The 16,401-nt window shown below is 44.5% G+C and overlaps 1 protein-coding gene across 1 annotated transcript in view; it reads right to left on the minus strand.

Moving 5' to 3' along the window:
- The window catches only part of LOC149306291 (netrin-3), a 109,428-nt gene that overhangs the window by 61,163 nt on the left and 31,864 nt on the right, over window positions 1-16,401 (minus strand). Inside the window, exon 2 of the mRNA XM_089476812.1 lies at window positions 7,856-8,865. Within this exon, the coding sequence (XP_089332938.1) occupies window positions 7,856-8,828 (973 nt within the window). The 5' untranslated portion in view covers window positions 8,829-8,865. The remainder of the gene's footprint in view (window positions 1-7,855; window positions 8,866-16,401) is intronic.

Consider the following 16,401-nt stretch of genomic DNA (forward strand, 5'->3'; position numbering starts at 1 on the left):
ACAGCCATTGGCCAGTTTCTAACATTTCATTTTTGGAGTATGGTGTAAGAGTGTGTGATGGCCTCTACGCTCCAGGCGTTTCTGGAGGTGATGGGCTACTATTTCAAAGTGGTCTCAGTCTTATCTATGGAAGACCTCAGAGGACAACCTATACAGGGAACTGGACTCAGAAAGTATGTAACTCTCAGTATCCTCAGTCTTACCTATGGAAGACCTCAGAGGACAACCTATACAGGGAACTGGACTCAGAAAGTATGTTACTCTCAGTACCCTCAGCCGTAGTATTCTTCTGGGCTTCCTTGCTCACATAGGACTTGGAAGAGGTCTTTTGGGGTGCCTCCATTCCCTCCTCAGGAGGTAACTCCAGAAAGTGTGCTGGGGGACTCCTGCTTGACCTGTTGGCTATTGGCCATTGAGGTCCTTCAAGGGTCAGTTTTGTCCCTCATCCTATTTAACATGTACATAAAACTGTTGGGAGTAATGTCTGGAGTTTTAGGACCTGATGCTGTTCATACGTTGATGACACTGACTCTATCATTCCTTTTCATCTCAATCCAAGGAAGCTGTTTCAGTTCTTAACTGGTGACTGTCATTGGTAATGGACTGGATGGGGCTTACAAACTGTAGGTTAATCCAGAATCAGAGAAAAGTGCTTCTGGTCAGTCAAAACAGATGAGGGAAGAGGGATTTAGCTAGTGTTAGATGGGGTTATGCTCCCTATGAAAACTTTTTATTTTGACAGGACTTTGGAAACTGACTAATATGGGGAAAGAGCTTTTAACAAAAATGTGCTGTATTGGCAGATTTGCTGCTTTTTAGTGAATATGTTTTTAAATTGCTTTAATTCTATTGGTTGGGTTGGTTTTTTGTTAAGGGTTTTTTTTTTTGCATGTTTTTAGCAATGTGGATTTTTCTTTATATCTGTTTAAATTTTGTAAGTCACCTTGAATCCCTGTATTGGGGGAAAACTGAGAGATAAAATCATCCTCATCCTCATCTCCTCCAGTGCACTGGGAAACCCAAAGCACTACCAGATGAATAATCCATCCTGTCTTTTTCTTTCCTAATCCCCCAAAAAACAATTAAATTGCAGACAAACCAACCTTTTGTGCCAAACACGCAAAACCCACAACTTTGACATGTGCCCCAAACCCAAAATGCACTGAACCCTGAAAGCGTTGAGATCTTAAAGTCTTGTTGGATTTTCCCCCCAGTAACAATGCACAAATTCTTTTTAGAAAAACATACACATAAAATTCATCCATGCTGCGCACTAGTCTTTCATTAAATGGTGCATTCTCTCCTTGGCAGCAAAGTTCACTATGCTATCCCAGAAGAGAAGTAAAAACTAATTGTGTTCTCTTCCTTCTGAATATTTAATCCAAATACCATCCCAAAGGCCTAGAAATCCTAAGTAATCACAGCCAATGCCATCCTAGAAAGCTTAACAACCAAAGCCTATCTCCCCAGATGACAGAAGCTATAAGGACTGCTGCACTAGTGCCCTGTCATTAATTATGGTGAGAGTCATTTCAGAGGCTGCAGCTCAATGGACACTGAAGAAAGCGGATAGAAAGAAAATCAGTTCATTTGAGATGTAGCGCTGGAGAGGAGTGCTGAGGATACCATGGAGAGCCAAAAGGACAAACCAATGGGTCCTTGAACAGATCAAGCTGAAATCTCCCTGGAAGCCAAGATGATCAAACTGAGGCTGTCATACTTTGAACACATCATGAGGAGGCACGACTCATTCGAAAAGACAATAATGCTAGGAAAGTAGAGGTTTGTAGAAACAGAGGAAGACCACACGGTAGATAGGTAGACTCTATTATGGAGGTCACCGGCCTGCATTTAGAGGACCTTAGTAGAGCAGTGGAGGACAGAAGGTTTAGAAGATGTCTCAGCCACAGGGTCACCATGAGTTGGAGTCAACTCAAAGGCAGTTAACAACAGCAATAGTTTTTTGGGTTTTTTCGGGCTGCCGGCCATGAAAGCCTTCAACAACAGCAATGCTCAGTGGCAGAGGTTGTGCTGAGCATGCAGAAGACCCAGGTCCAATCCTTGCTGCTTCTGGGAAGACTGAGAAAAAACCTTGTCTGAAATCATGGAAAGCGGCTGCTTAGTTTCTTATTTTCCAGATGTTTGGGACTGCAACTTCCACAAGCCACACACATCACAGCCAATAGCTAGGGATTATGGGAGATGAAGTCCAAAACATTTGGAGGACCAAAAGGTGAGAACCCTTGGCCTGGGAAAAGGCAGCTTCCTATATTCCTATGTTCTTTTGGTGGCACAGTGAAGGAAGGAAGATGTTCCACAGGTCCAGCAACTCAGAGTTTTGCAACTGCGCTGAGACAATTATAGTAAATCAAATGTAGACAGAGAGGGCGTGTGTGACAAAGGCAGCATAGAGGAGTGGTGATGCTATCCATGATGGCAATCCTAACCGTGTTGACAGGATGCCTCAACCCATTTGCCCACCCTTAGTATCATTATTTTAAAAGTGCTTAAATGTTCTAAGTGCTGTACAAAAGTTAAGAAAAACAACACAGTCTCTGCCTGCAGGCTTATGATCTAACAGTCACAATAATATACACAAATAAAAAAAAAAAAGGGGGGGGGCTAGACAGAGAAAATGGGGACAGAGGAAGCAAGCTCACACTTCCACTGGTATCAGCCCTATAAAATAAAATATTATAAAATGCAAAATATGAGTACTAAATGCTAAAATTCATGATTCATAGAGCCTGCAAGACCCCATATAGAAGCCCAACTGCACAGGCAGAGCTGAAAACATGTTTTGGACTGAATCAAAGGGAAAAATGACATCTCTTCCACTTCATGTACAAAAGCTGCCCTTCCACTAGCAGCTGAAAGTCACTCCGACATTACAACTGCAATAGCAGAGATGAAATGAATATTCACAATTATATTCCAAAGTATTTCTCACTTTCCTTAATGGGAGGGCCAACCCCACTGTCATGGCATGTGTCAGCTCAATCCATACGTAATGATAATGCAAAACATTTCAGCCCTCTCTCATCTGAAGGCTCATCTACACTGTAGAAATAATGCAGTTTGATACCACTTGAAATGCTGTAGCTCCATCCTATGGAATGTAGTTTTACAAGGCCTTCTCTGCCAAAGAGTGCTAGTGCCTCACCAAATTACCAATCTCAGGAATCTGTAGGATGGCACCATGGCAATCAAAATGGCACCAGACACCATTATTTCTCCACCCTGGATGCACCCTGGATGTCCACAGCAACAAGATTATAAAGGTTACCCAGTTCAGATGCTTAGTGGTCATCAGCTCCATAATGGAAGACATACCAGTACCTACTACCACCACACAACTAACACAATGGGCCACTCCACACAGGGGCTCACTTTGTGAAATTCTTTCCCAATCAAACTAAAAGGCAGAAAAAATGTGCAAAGCCATGCCATGACTTCTGAGGAGGGGATCTAAGCCCCAAGTACCTCCATTAGCTTCTTCGCCATACTGAATGTTTCCTCTTATGTCCCCATCATAAGGCCTACTAGCATAGAAACCTTTATGTCGCTTAAAGATGTTTTGCATTATGTGGCATGTGGAGAGGACCATGCAGAATTTGACTACTGATAAGCCAGCCTCTCAAGCTGAAGTTGGAGATGTTTCTGGAAGCTGGAATTTCAAGGTAGTTGTGCTTCAGATTACAAGGCAGTAGTAGCACTCAGGAAGCACAGACACCATTTCTCTGTCTCTGTCTCTCTGTCTGTCTCTCTTGGTCTCTCGGTCTCTCTGCCTTTCTCTTGTGTGTACTCACTCCCCATTGTGCCAGCAGGTTGCCAGAAAAGGAGCAGACTAGTTTTGGCAAAAGTCTGTATTGATTGCCTACAGAGAGCTTCTGAAATTAGACAGAGGACTGCAGGTTCTCCATCAGTGCTTTAAAAGTACAGGCACCATAAGCACTTGGCAACCCTTCTTAGTGACGATGGAGGTGAACCATGGCCATTGAAAACCTCTCGGAGGGTATCTGAAGTGGTGCTGAAAAGGGCAGCTCCTTCCAGGATGGAGCTGGCCTTTGCAAAGGAAGATTTTGAGAACTGATGGGCAGAGCAAGGGGAAGCAGTCCTTTTTAAAGACAGCAACTTCTAGAATATCTCAGCTGTATTCCAAAAGGCAATAGACCCAGGTGATGGACAGGAACAAAATCATCTGCCATTCTGTCCCTCTTCCAGGGTGACCAGATATCCTCCTTTTCCAGGACATGTCCTACATTCCAACCTCCAAACAAGGAGACTCCACCACTCTCCAAGGCAATGTGCTCCACTGTCGAACAGCTCTTACTGCCAAGAAGTTCTTCCTAAAGTTTATGAATTCCAAATGCCTTCCAAAATGCCTTTCATTTTGGGCATAACTAAGAAGCCTGAATTTATATTTTTATTTGAGTTTTTAGCTTTGATTTAATCATGGCCTACATTTGCTTTCTGGAATGTCCTACATTTACAATGACTTGTCCTTTTTTGCAGTTAGGACATCTCATCACCCTGCCCTCTCCTCTAGCCCAGCCATGTTTAATACAATCTTCTGCTCTCAGTCTGGGAACTTTAATAATAATAATAATAATAATATATTTATTTTCCTCCTCTCCTCAAGGATCAAGGTGGGGTGTAACTTGTTAAAATACAAAACAAAACACATAAATCCAACAGTTAAAATACAATACTATAAAAACATTAAAATACACTTATATAAATGCACTCTTTAAAATAAACCAATTTAAAAGTCATTATTTAAAATTGACTGGCTAGGCCTGCTGGAAGAGATATGCCTTTATAATGTTATTTTAAATTACAATTTAAATCCCAGAATCATAGAATCATAGGGTTGGAAGAGACCCCAAGAGCCATCCAGTCCAACCCTCTGCCATGCAAGAACTCTCAATCAAAGCATCCCCATTGACAGATGGCCATCCTGCCTCCATTTAAAGACCTTCAAAGAAGGAGGCTCCACCGCTCTCTGACGGAAGGTGTTTCACTGTCGAACAGCCCTTACTGTCATGAAATTCTTCCTAATGTTTAGGTGGAACTTCTTTTCCTCTAGTTTGAATCCATTGCTCTGGGTCTTATTTTCTGGAGCAGCAGAAAACAAGCTTGATCCAGCCTCAATATGACATCCCTTCAAATACTTAAACAGGGCTAGCATATAACCTCTTAACCATCTCTTCTCCAGGCTGAACATAATCCAGCTCCCTATGTCTCTCCTCATAAGGCATAGTTTCCTGACCCTTATTGTGCCAGTGTTTTGGCACATATCTCTTCTGACGGGTCACTCCACAACCTGAGGGCAGCAGATGGAAAAGTCCTCTGGGAAACTGTTGCCAGTCTAGAGATCTTATTGCTTGGTGGTGTTTTAAATCAGCTCCAGCCGCATGGGCTGCAGCCGGGACATGGGATGGAGGCAGGGATTATCGCACACTAAATCGCTGCTGAATCGCCAGCCACCATCCACCTGGGTGCCAGCAGGGTCCAAGCCACTCTCCTCCAGAATTTTTTAGAAGTTGGAAAGCTTTCTGACTTCTAAAAAGTGCTGTCAGAGTGCGGCTTGGACCTGGGCTGATGGCGGCTAGTGATTCGGTGGCGATTTAGTGTGCGGTAATCCCTGCCTCCATCCCGTGTCCTAGCTGCAGCTTGGGAGGCTGGAGCTGATTTAAAATGCCAAGCAATAAGATCCTAGCCCTGGCTGGCTGGATCAACATTCTCCAGAGGAGATCCCTGAATGTACAGGGAGATTGTATGGCAGAAGGCGAATCCTGTCAGTAAGCTGGGCCCAAACCATGTAGGGCTTTCAAAGTAATAACCAACCCCTTCCACTCAAGTGTGGAAGCCAAAGCAAACATGCTTCCTACCAAAGGGGTTTTCAGGATGGTCTGCAGCACTATGGCGGAAGCAACTAGAACTGTGCAAGGTGTGCATGCCTAGGGCGAGAAGAAGCCCGCCTCGCCTAGCTGTGCAAGAGGGGACTTCCCAGGCGGGCCCTCTCCCTTTAATTGGTACTAATTGCTGCGTCTGTTCCTGCCGGCCGGGGAGATGTCACGCTTGAAAGGCACAGGGGGGAATGCTTGGGGAGCTAATCCGGCTTTCAGCTGCTAAGCCCCCTTGGAGGCGTGTGACGGAGGGGCTCTTTCACAGAAGGCACAAAGCCTGCAAGAGGAAAGGGGGAAAGAGGAGATGGAGCCGACAGGGAAAACTTTCACACGGCAGCTCTGCTAAGCCGCCTTTGTGAGGCTGGGCCCATCAGGGATGTCTTAAAGGGACACTGCCTCCCTCCCCCAACCCCTCGGCCTTCATGCCTTTTCTATCCTCTTGTTCATCTTTTCGGTTCCATCTGCCAAAGGGTTGACACACTGACACGCACACGCACACATATACCAAAGGGCTATGCATGCTAAGATCCCCAGAGTGTTTGTTCGGCCAGTGAGGCGGGCATTAGATGGAAATACCAACCAGGTCAGGTTTGAACTGAACCATAGAATAGTTGGAAGAGACCGCAAGGGCCATCCAGTCCAACCCCCTGCCATGCAGGAACTCTCACTCAGAGCATCCCCAACAGATGGCCATCCATCCCCTGTTTTAAAACCTCCAAAGAAGGAGACTCCACTACACTCTGAAGGAGTGTGTTCCACTGCACCGAGTGACACCAACTCTAGTGATGCCACTTGAGCGGTTGCAGTTTTGCTGGTGGCTTCCATTTATTTTTGTTTTTCTACAGTGCACTTGAGGCTGTAACATTATAACCAAGGCTACCAGACTGTAAAATTGAGAGGCCTCCTGTTCCCTTAATGATTGTGGAAATGAAGGAATTTCAGCAGGTCTTGCTTGTTGCCTAGCCAGGTAATAAGCAACGCCAGCTGGAATTCTTTCTTCTGCATAAGCATTCAAGGTACAGGAGTCTCTCCAAGTTTCACTCTGGCAACCCTAACCATAACACATTATGGGGCAAGCAAAACAGCTGTCTCCAAAGAGGCTTTCTATTTAAAAGGGTGTGTGTGATTTTAGATTTTCATTTTAAAAGAACTAAAATTAAAAAGGGTAATGCTGAATTGCAAGGTACTCCTTCCCTGTGAACTTTAAGAGAGCCCAAGACGCGGGCCTCTGAGGGTCTCCTCAAACCTGAACCAGGTCTAACACTACCGACAGGACATTTGTCAGTCTAACTGTTGTTGTTGTGTGCCTTCAAGTTATTTCTGACCTACGGTGACTCTATGGTAACTCTATCATGGGTTTTTTTTTTTTTTTTTTTTTGCAAGATTGGTTCAGATGGAGATTGCCTTTGCTTTCCTCTGAGACTGAAAGAGCATGACTTGCCAAGATGGGTTTACATGGACAAGTGGGGATTCGAACCCTGTTCTTCAGAGTCGTCATTGTCTAATGCTGCAAACACTACCCCACACTGGCTCTCTTGCCAGTCTAAACGTCCTCTCTATTTGCTGGAATGTCAACGGATAAATACCAGTCTGTGTCTCTGCATTGTTTCTGTAAAACTGGTTACTGTATTTGACTTCTCCTCCCTTGTACCCTGCTTCTACCTCTCCACATCTACCCACTGCTTTCTCAAGGCTGTTTAATTTGTCTGAGGAAACAGTCGGCTGAGGACTCTTGCTTCTGCAAACTCGCGTCAGAGTGTGTCAGTTATGCAAGAGCCTGTTGCAAAAAAGGTCAACAATATTTCTTCCCATTGCAATAGTTGGCCTTTTTTCAGTTTCATTGTGTTTTTATTGGAAGGACAGCAGGCATAACAGGTAAAAACCTGTTCTCTGCCAGGCACTAGAAGACCAGCCCATAGAAGAAAGACAGAACACATTCTTACCTAGGCACTCATTGGCCTCCCTGGCAGTGGCCCTCTGCCATGGACGATCGTAGTGGAAAGGTTTGCAGCGGTCACACTCAGGACCTTCGGTGTTGTGCTTGCAGTCGCACACCAGCTTGCCTTCTTTGTCTTTCACACAGCGAGAAGCATGCCCATTGCATTTGCAGCGTCCTCCAACCTGAAACTCGCCCACAGCATAGTAGTAGGATGAAGAGCTCACCCCACCATCCTCATCCTCATGGTCACGAGCCCCTAGCTCCCGGAACAAATGGGGACGGCTGAAAATCACCCGGATGTCAGTGGCCGTCACCCAGTCCTGAAGCACAGGGCTGTTGTCAAAATCCTGGGCTGAAGGACGCCCGTCCAGAGTGCTGAAGGCAATAAGTCCTCCAGTCAGTGGGTAGAGGTCAGTGTGCCCATCTGTGCACAGGGCCTCCTGCTCATTCTGCTTGGTGACCGTGGCTTTGTTGGGCTTGCCATAGATCTTCCGACACTGGGAAGAATAGTACTGGTAAGGCACCCACGTCTTGCCATAATCCATGGACTTGAAAACGGCAGCTGACTCAGGACGCGGCGAGCAGAACTGCAGGCTCACATAGATGACCTCAAACTTTTTGCCCAAGGAGAGAGTGAGGCTGATGTTCTGGGGCGAATGGTGCAAGGTCTCCGAGCGCCAACAGGTCATATTGGCCGCAGTGTTGAGGTCGGTGAGGTAGGATGCAGGGTGAGCCTTCCGGGGGTCTGAAGAATCACAATGGCGGGTGGGAGGCTTGCCACAGGTGCTGGAGGCGTGAACCTCCTTCCCAAAGGCAGCATTGACAAACTCTGGGATGCAACGACGGGGTGCTCCTTTTTCATCATAGCAAGGGTCAGGGGGGATCTGTTGCACTGCAAAGGGGTTCACAGCCAAAGAAAGGCTGAGCCGCCAGGCCACCAGGAGCAACCAGAAGATAGGCAAAGGGTCCATCTTCATGGTCCAAGGTCTTCTGAAGCCACAGAAACCAATTTCTCTATAAATGAAAAAGAAATATAATATGAGAATGCTTCCAGGTGTCTGGCACCCAGGGGCTAGGGAACAGATGCTCAAGCCAAGTTTCAAGAAGGGGAATGTCGATTAGAATGGGAAAAGGCAGACTGCTTGAAAATATATGTTTGGGTGTTTTGGGGACAGCACTGGACCCCCAACCAAAGAAAGGAGTGGGGCTCCATTTTGTTTGGCTGCCATTGAGGTTCCCACCACAGTCAAAGTTGCTGCCAAATGTGATGCCAACTTCAATGGCTTTCTATTGAACATGAGAGTACCAGAGCGCCTTCTTTTATAACAGAAACATGGAGACTGGCAAGACAGTGTGTCTCGCCTTCTAGAAGTGAAGGAACATAAGAAAATGCATCGAGTGTATGCATGTGTGTGTGAGTTTGTACATGCACACAGTGGCACTTTCAGCAATGTGCTTTTATCCGCAGCAGCAAACAGAGGCAGCAAGCAGGATTAACAAATTACAAGAGATGGCCACAAATGGTCCATGAGCTGCGTGTTGTTCAACTGTGTCTTCAAGTCACAGTCATAGATTTTTCTTAGGCAAGGAATACTCAGAGGTGGTTTTGCCACTTAATACAACGATACTAGCCTGGTATACAGTATTAACACAATATTATCCTACGTCATTCTGTCTAACAGTAGGGTCACCTGTGCAGCTCATTGATCCATAATGCTCAGTGTTTTTTGCTCCACTGACTGGCAGCAACTCTCTAGGGTTTTAAATGTGATCCTTCCCAGCTTCTTCTGGCAATTTGGGCAATTGAACCTGGGCTTTCCAGCATACAAAACACATGCTTTGTCACTGGGGTCATTCAGACATCATTGTTTTTTTTTTAGCGTGACAATGCAAATCATCTCACTCATGGATTCTGGATTTGTTATTCACACTATGGGACCGGATCGATGCGCATCTCTGAGAGTTCAGTTGCTCACACGTGCAATCATTCAATTAAACATGTAGCCAATGATACAATTGCATTCAGAACACATTCAAGGCATGCAGTGTTTTATCCCGGATCTATTCGGTTCTATTTGCATTGGTTATTCACACTACTGACAATGCGGATCTTTTAAAAACCAATTATCCTGGATTAAGGGGCTTTTTGGCAGCTCCCCCCCCCTCCCCCCAATTTAATCAGGTGCGTTCGGGATGCATATAAACAATGGAGATTCAACCCAGATTCATCCTGGATTATTTTCACAGTGTGAATAACCCCAATGAGTGATGGACCTTCTCTAGATGGTTTCAGAATATAGCTATTTTGCATGCTTCCTTCAGTCTCCCGGTCATGTCTTATTTGGCAGAGTATGTGCTTTGGATGTGGGAGTCCCAGTTCCAAGTATCTCAGATAGGACTGAGGAAGACTGCTGTCTGAAAAACAGTTTCCTTGTACTGTCTCTGCCCTTGCTCTACCCTTTGGCTCCTCTGCCATTTTGCAGTCTTGCAATAGAACATTGCACCCGAGGGAGCAGGAACTCCATGCATCTGAGGAAGCAGACCAATTCTACCAAAGCTTATGCTGCAACTTCTTCTGCACAGTTAGTCTTTTGCCACAAGATCCCTTTGCGTACTGATATTCCAGACTAACAGAGTGATGCCTCTGAATTTTACCCCAAGGAGAAAACGTTTGTCTGCCTAGAAATTAAATTTTCAAGATTTACACTAAACAGAACAAACTTTGCTCAGCTCTGTTTTTAATATCCTTGAGAATATTGCTTTTAACAGTCAAACAGAAGTTGTCCTTCAGCCAAAGAGTTTTCCTTGCTCAGCTTTAAGAAGAAAAATCCAGCTTTGCTTTGAACGTTGATGCAAGCACACACATGGGATATGGAGTTGTGCAAAAGAAACTCCGCCATGCAAAAGGAAAAGAGTATCCCATTGTATGACTTCACAACTGTATGCCAGTGGCATAGACGATCTGTCCTGATATGTGTGACGAGACAAGACATTGGTGATGGTCTGTTAGGTAAAGAAAAGGAAACAACAACAACAACAACAACAACAGGAGGGAAATCCCCTTCATTTGGACCAACCAAATAGTTATAAAATAATGAACCTTTGAGTTCTCCAGAACTCTTCATCATCCTGGATTAAAAGCAACAAACCTAGCAGAGGGGAAAAGGGGACATGGTCCCCCATGATGTTAAAGTCACAAGGCAAAACTTGTAAAATGATGGGGATACTGGAGGAGTCATAGAGAGACACAGCTAGATAAGCTAGATAAGCCTTTGCTGTGTGATCAGAAGGGGTGGTCCTTTCACAAGGACTACTTCAGGGAGTAATATAATTGGGGGCAATGAGGCAACTTCCCTGCTGTTTCTCCCAAGATCCTTCCTAGGGGCCTGCATTCCTCTTTGTTGGAAGACAGAGCACATGTCTTGCCAGAGCACCCTAGCCTGGTCTCTCAAGGAGGATGCTAGCCCACTGAAAATCACCATGACATAAAATTCTGTGACATAAGATTGCTGTTGCTTTTTCGGTCCTGTACACCTGTTATTCTTAGGGGACCATTTCCCATAAAGTCATGTGCTCCAAATGTTCCGCTTTGATACATGGAACGGCAAGAGCATGCCATCTTGTCTTTTGCTGCCTTGATGAACAACCCTTGTAGCAGATGCCTGAAACGTAGTTGAGTTCTGTGCACTGGGCTTCGAATAGCCAGTGCCTGCAGTTTGCATCTGGCCCAGCGTTTGCATGGAATCCCAGTTACATGTTTCCCTCTGCGTCCCCTTTCCCATCGGCATTTGATCTTTCTTCATTTTCTCAAATTCTCCTGACCTCACCCCCTCTCCTTCCAATTATGTCAGAGCTTCAGGTGTCCTCTTCTCTGAGGACAGTGGGTTCCTGCCCCATGCCGGGTGAAAATTCAATGGTTTAATTCGCTCCTAATGCCCTCAATGGGGATAAGGGCAGCCTGCAAACCCTGCATCCTAACATCAAAGGCAGAGAGGGAAGGTTCAAGCCCAGCAGGACTGATCCGACCCCAATAGGCAGCTATTCTCTCCAAGGAGCAACCCTTGTTCCCACCCACTGCAAAGCCAGGGCAAGAGTTTAGTCTCTGAATGAGATGTTAATCAGGCAATTTCCCGCTCGCCTCCTGCCTTCATCCTCCTGTTGCTTCTCTTTTGAGCTGGCTCTCCTCCTTTGAGATGACAATTGATAAGGCAGAAGCAGCCTCTGATACTTGTCCTTAACTTGATATCTGATGTGGAAAGGAGCTCCTGCCCTGTGCTCAAAAGACTGCAATAAAATAGAGAATGGCAAAGCAGGATGTACACAAGCCTACCAGAAATCATATAATTAGGATTGACGGCAAGCCAGGTTTAGGAAAAGTTACTTTTTTTGGAGTAAAACTTTAAAAAGAAAGAAAAGTCTAGGTTATTCTAGGATTTCCCCCCCCCCCCAAAAGTAACTTTTCCAAGCTCTTCTTCAAACATCCACTGGGCAGGGTTCGCTGTTGCATCATCGTTGAAACAGAATCTGTCAAAGCCATGCATGGTAGAGCCTAAATACCCAAAGGCATCCAATTCCATATTGGAAGCTAAGCAGGGGGCACCATAAGTCAACAGGAGACCTGAAAGCGCATGCTCACATATGCATGATCCCTAAAGCGATGGGTCAACAGCAAAAGATATTTGTCAGATTGCTGCTGCTTTTTCAGTCCCATACACTTGTTATTCTCAGGGGACCATTTTCCATAAAGTCATGTGCTCCGAATGTTCTGCTTTACACTATTTGCTGGCCTTTGCATCTTTGCTAAAGCAATATCCTTTGGCTGCATTGCAAGATATTGAGCAATTTAATTTTAACAGCGATTTCCAGAATAGAGAAAAGGTGTTTGATGTCCCACTGCAGTTGCCAGTTCCTTTACCACTGCCAGGATATTTGTGTTATTATGAGCACTGCTTTATGAATGGTTACAGGGAGAGCCTGACATTGTTATTCTTTCAGCTTTCACTGCCTTCCCACAGAGAGAACAGCTGTCACCATTGTGTCCTGGGGCCAGAGCTGAAGAAAATGCTTCCTGGTATGACAGACAGAATGATGCTGGCATGGCCCTGTTTTCATCTGTGGCATAATATACATGTCAGGCTCCCAAATCGATGTTGTTGTTGTTGTTTTAAACTTGGAAACATGAAATATACAAATTGGCGAATACATGTTTTGAGACTGAGTGTACCCACATTTGGAACAGTATGGGGCACCAAAATCTGAGACCTACAGCCCAAGAAAATAACTTTTCCGTGCTCTCTGTGGGTCAAAGCGGTAGGCAAGGAAGTCTTTGGTGCGGGAAGTCCAGGAAATAAATAAAAGAGTGGAATTTAAAATGTATGTCTTGAATCTCCCAGTATCCACATGGCCAGAAGGAAGAGGGGCCTGGTTGCATGACTACCCTTCCATACCATCTGAACTGATGACAAAAACCACACTATCTTGACAAAATGCCAGACTAGGACTAATCTCATCACCTTATTTTCCCCTTTAACATGTATATCTGATGATGAAGTCAGTGGAGCTTCGAAAGGTTGCAACATGCATATTGCACATTTTGCTTGGCCCCATAAAGGTATCACTGTTTTGTGGCTTTGGGGTGTCATTTTCAATTTTTTTGATGCTTAGAGTCCTCATCACTTTAGGGCATTTTGAATAATAAAATGGCAGTCTTAGCCACCCAAATCCCATTACAAGGGTCCCAGTGGATCTTGCAGGAACATGGCCAAGCTTCCTGAAGATTCTCTGAAGATGCCAGCCACAGATGCTGGCAAGACGTCAGGAAGATACTCTTCTAGAACATGCCACCTGGGTTAGAAAGCCGGGAAGTCTGCCTGCAGAGTTGTTTGCAATGGAAAAAGTGTTTAATTTGGGGTGCAGGCTTGCTTTCTTCTCTTTGCCACAATAATAGCTTTAGATGGAAAGCTCATCTTATTCTAGACCTAGATGTGGGCATGCCATCTGGGTTGGCTTCTTGGGAAAACAACAGGGCAGGCACCAAAACACCAAATAATATCAATGACTGGTAAGAGAAGATGGATGGAGAGACTCAATCAGGGAGGTCATGGGAAGGAAGGTCACACAGGGACATATGTGGCCAAAGCTGAGAGTTGTGCCCAGGTCTCATCAACCGTAATTCACTACACCCCACTGTCCATCATGTCAGTGACTGACAGTGGGCTATGGCAGGTGCAAAAAGTTAGGAGCTGCAGTTTCGCTCAGGAGAGCATGAGCGCACTTGGGTTCGGCAGCTCTCACATCCTCAATTACCACATGTTGATTGGTGTTTTCCGCACTTACTTAAAGATGGCAGGCTTTCATCAGGGAGGGAGATCACAACTTGGCAAGGAGTCATGCACTTTCCAGGGACACTGTGGGAAGCGTTCTTGACATTTCTGCATCGGCTTTTGTGCCCACTGCGATTATTTTGCTGCTATGATTATTTCATAGCTTCATGACTATGGTCTAATCTGCCCTGCAGAAATGATGCAGTTTGATGCTGCTTTAACTGCTATGGCTCAATGCTATAGAACTCTGAGATGTGTAATTTTGTGAGATACATAGTCAGATGGCTCTGGTGCTGCAACAAACTACAAATCCCAGGATCCCATAGCATGGAGCCATGGCATTTAAAACAGTGTCAAACTAGATTATTTCTGCAGTGCAGATTAGACCTACATTACAGGAGGACAGGGCAAACATAGTGCTTACCTAGTGGAGAAAGGCTATTAGAATTAGCATGTTCATACATAAGTATATCCAGGGGTAGCCATGTTAACCATACAGCAAAGTACAGTGTCATCCAAAATCCACCAAACTGTGATGCCTTCATTGGGCCAACCGAAATGCATATTATACATGTTGCAAGCCTTCAGAGGCTTCTTCGTCAGGCAAATGATGTCTGTATATATGCACATTATGTATGATTTTAAACACTTTTGTCTGATGAAGAAGCCCAAGGAGCTTTGAAAGCATGCAACATGTACAGTGTGCATTTTGGCTGACCCAATAAAAGTATTCCTGTTTTGTGGATTTTGGATGATACTGTCCTTTGCAATGAAAGGGTTGGGGGTCCAAATACAGCTGGATTGTACTTGTGCAATTTATGCTTCACAAACGTGAAACATTTTTTCAAAGCAAAATTCAAATTAATTCAGCATTTTTTTAAAAAAAATACTCCGTCTAAAAGCCAGAAATTCATAATAAACTATATCACAACAGCAGTAGCTGTAGCAATAATTTACCCAAGACTTGGCTGAACAGGTACATTTTCACCAACCTTTTAATTAATAGTGTGTGTCAGAGATTGAGAGAGAGAGAGAGAGAAAGTGAAAGGGGGAAGAAAACAGACAAGTTTTCACCAACCTTTTAATTACGTGTTTGTGTCTATGCTGTAAGGGACAAAAGCTTCAAGCTGTTACGAAAGAGAAGAGATTGCAATGGGTGTCTGGTTGGTTGTGTTCTTTAGGTGTGCAGAGAGTACAACTGGGGCTGCATCCACACTGCAGAAATAATCCAGTTTGACATTACAGTGGGATCTTGTTATCCACTGGGGTTTGGTTTCAGGATCCCCTGTGGATAACAAAATCCGTGGATGCTCAACTCCCATTAAATACAATGGAAGAGTAAAATGGTGTCCCTTCTATAAAATGGAAAATCAAGGTTTGCTATTTGGGATTTATACTTTTTTGGAATATTTTCTAGCTGTGGATGTTTGAATCTGTATATAAAAAAACCGTGGATAAGGAGGGCCGACTGTACTTTAACTGCCATGGCTCAATGCTATGGAATTCTGGGAACTGAGTTTGTTGTGGCACTAAATGCTGCAACAAAGATTGCAACATTGATTAAGACAAAACTTCGCCAAGAAGCCAGACATCCCTGTACTGCAAGGAACAGCTCCCCTTACTTTACTCAATGGCCTGTGAAGACCAATCATCATCATCATCATCATCATCATCATCATCATCATCATCATCTTATTATTATTATTATTATTATTATTATTACCATATTTAAAGAAAACTTACTGAAGAATTTGGAGTAACAGTGGAGATGTAAGGATAAAATACTGGAAAGAGATGGTGAGACAGTGGGCTTTCACCAGCCGCAGGCTTGCCATCCATGGATCTGAGCATCCGCAGATGGCAAGCCCTGTCATTCTCAATGGCAGCGCATGGACACAGCAATGCTAGCAGCAGTGTGCATGCCATGCCACCATTGGGAAAAATGGGGCTTGTCCTGCATTGTTTTTAACCTACAAAGGAGTCCGAAACTGATGCCCCACAGATACCATGGGCCAACTGTAACAGACCAAACACCTTAGTTTACTAAATTCAGTACTTCTCTAAAAAGAAATAGATAAGAAGATTTATGATAAGCAGTAGAGATATGATTCATGCATAGTCAGAAAGAGGTTTGATGTCGATAAAATTTAGTGAAGAAACTTGCCTTGGTTAGTGGGTTATAATAAAGGGAAGACTTGACCAGGTGATATAAATGTTTGCAGTAAGA

Source organism: Sceloporus occidentalis, unplaced genomic scaffold (genome assembly GCF_023333645.1).
Source record: "Sceloporus occidentalis isolate IW3139 unplaced genomic scaffold, rSceOcc1.0.p SCAF_10, whole genome shotgun sequence".
NCBI classification, from domain to species: Eukaryota; Metazoa; Chordata; class Lepidosauria; order Squamata; family Phrynosomatidae; genus Sceloporus; species Sceloporus occidentalis.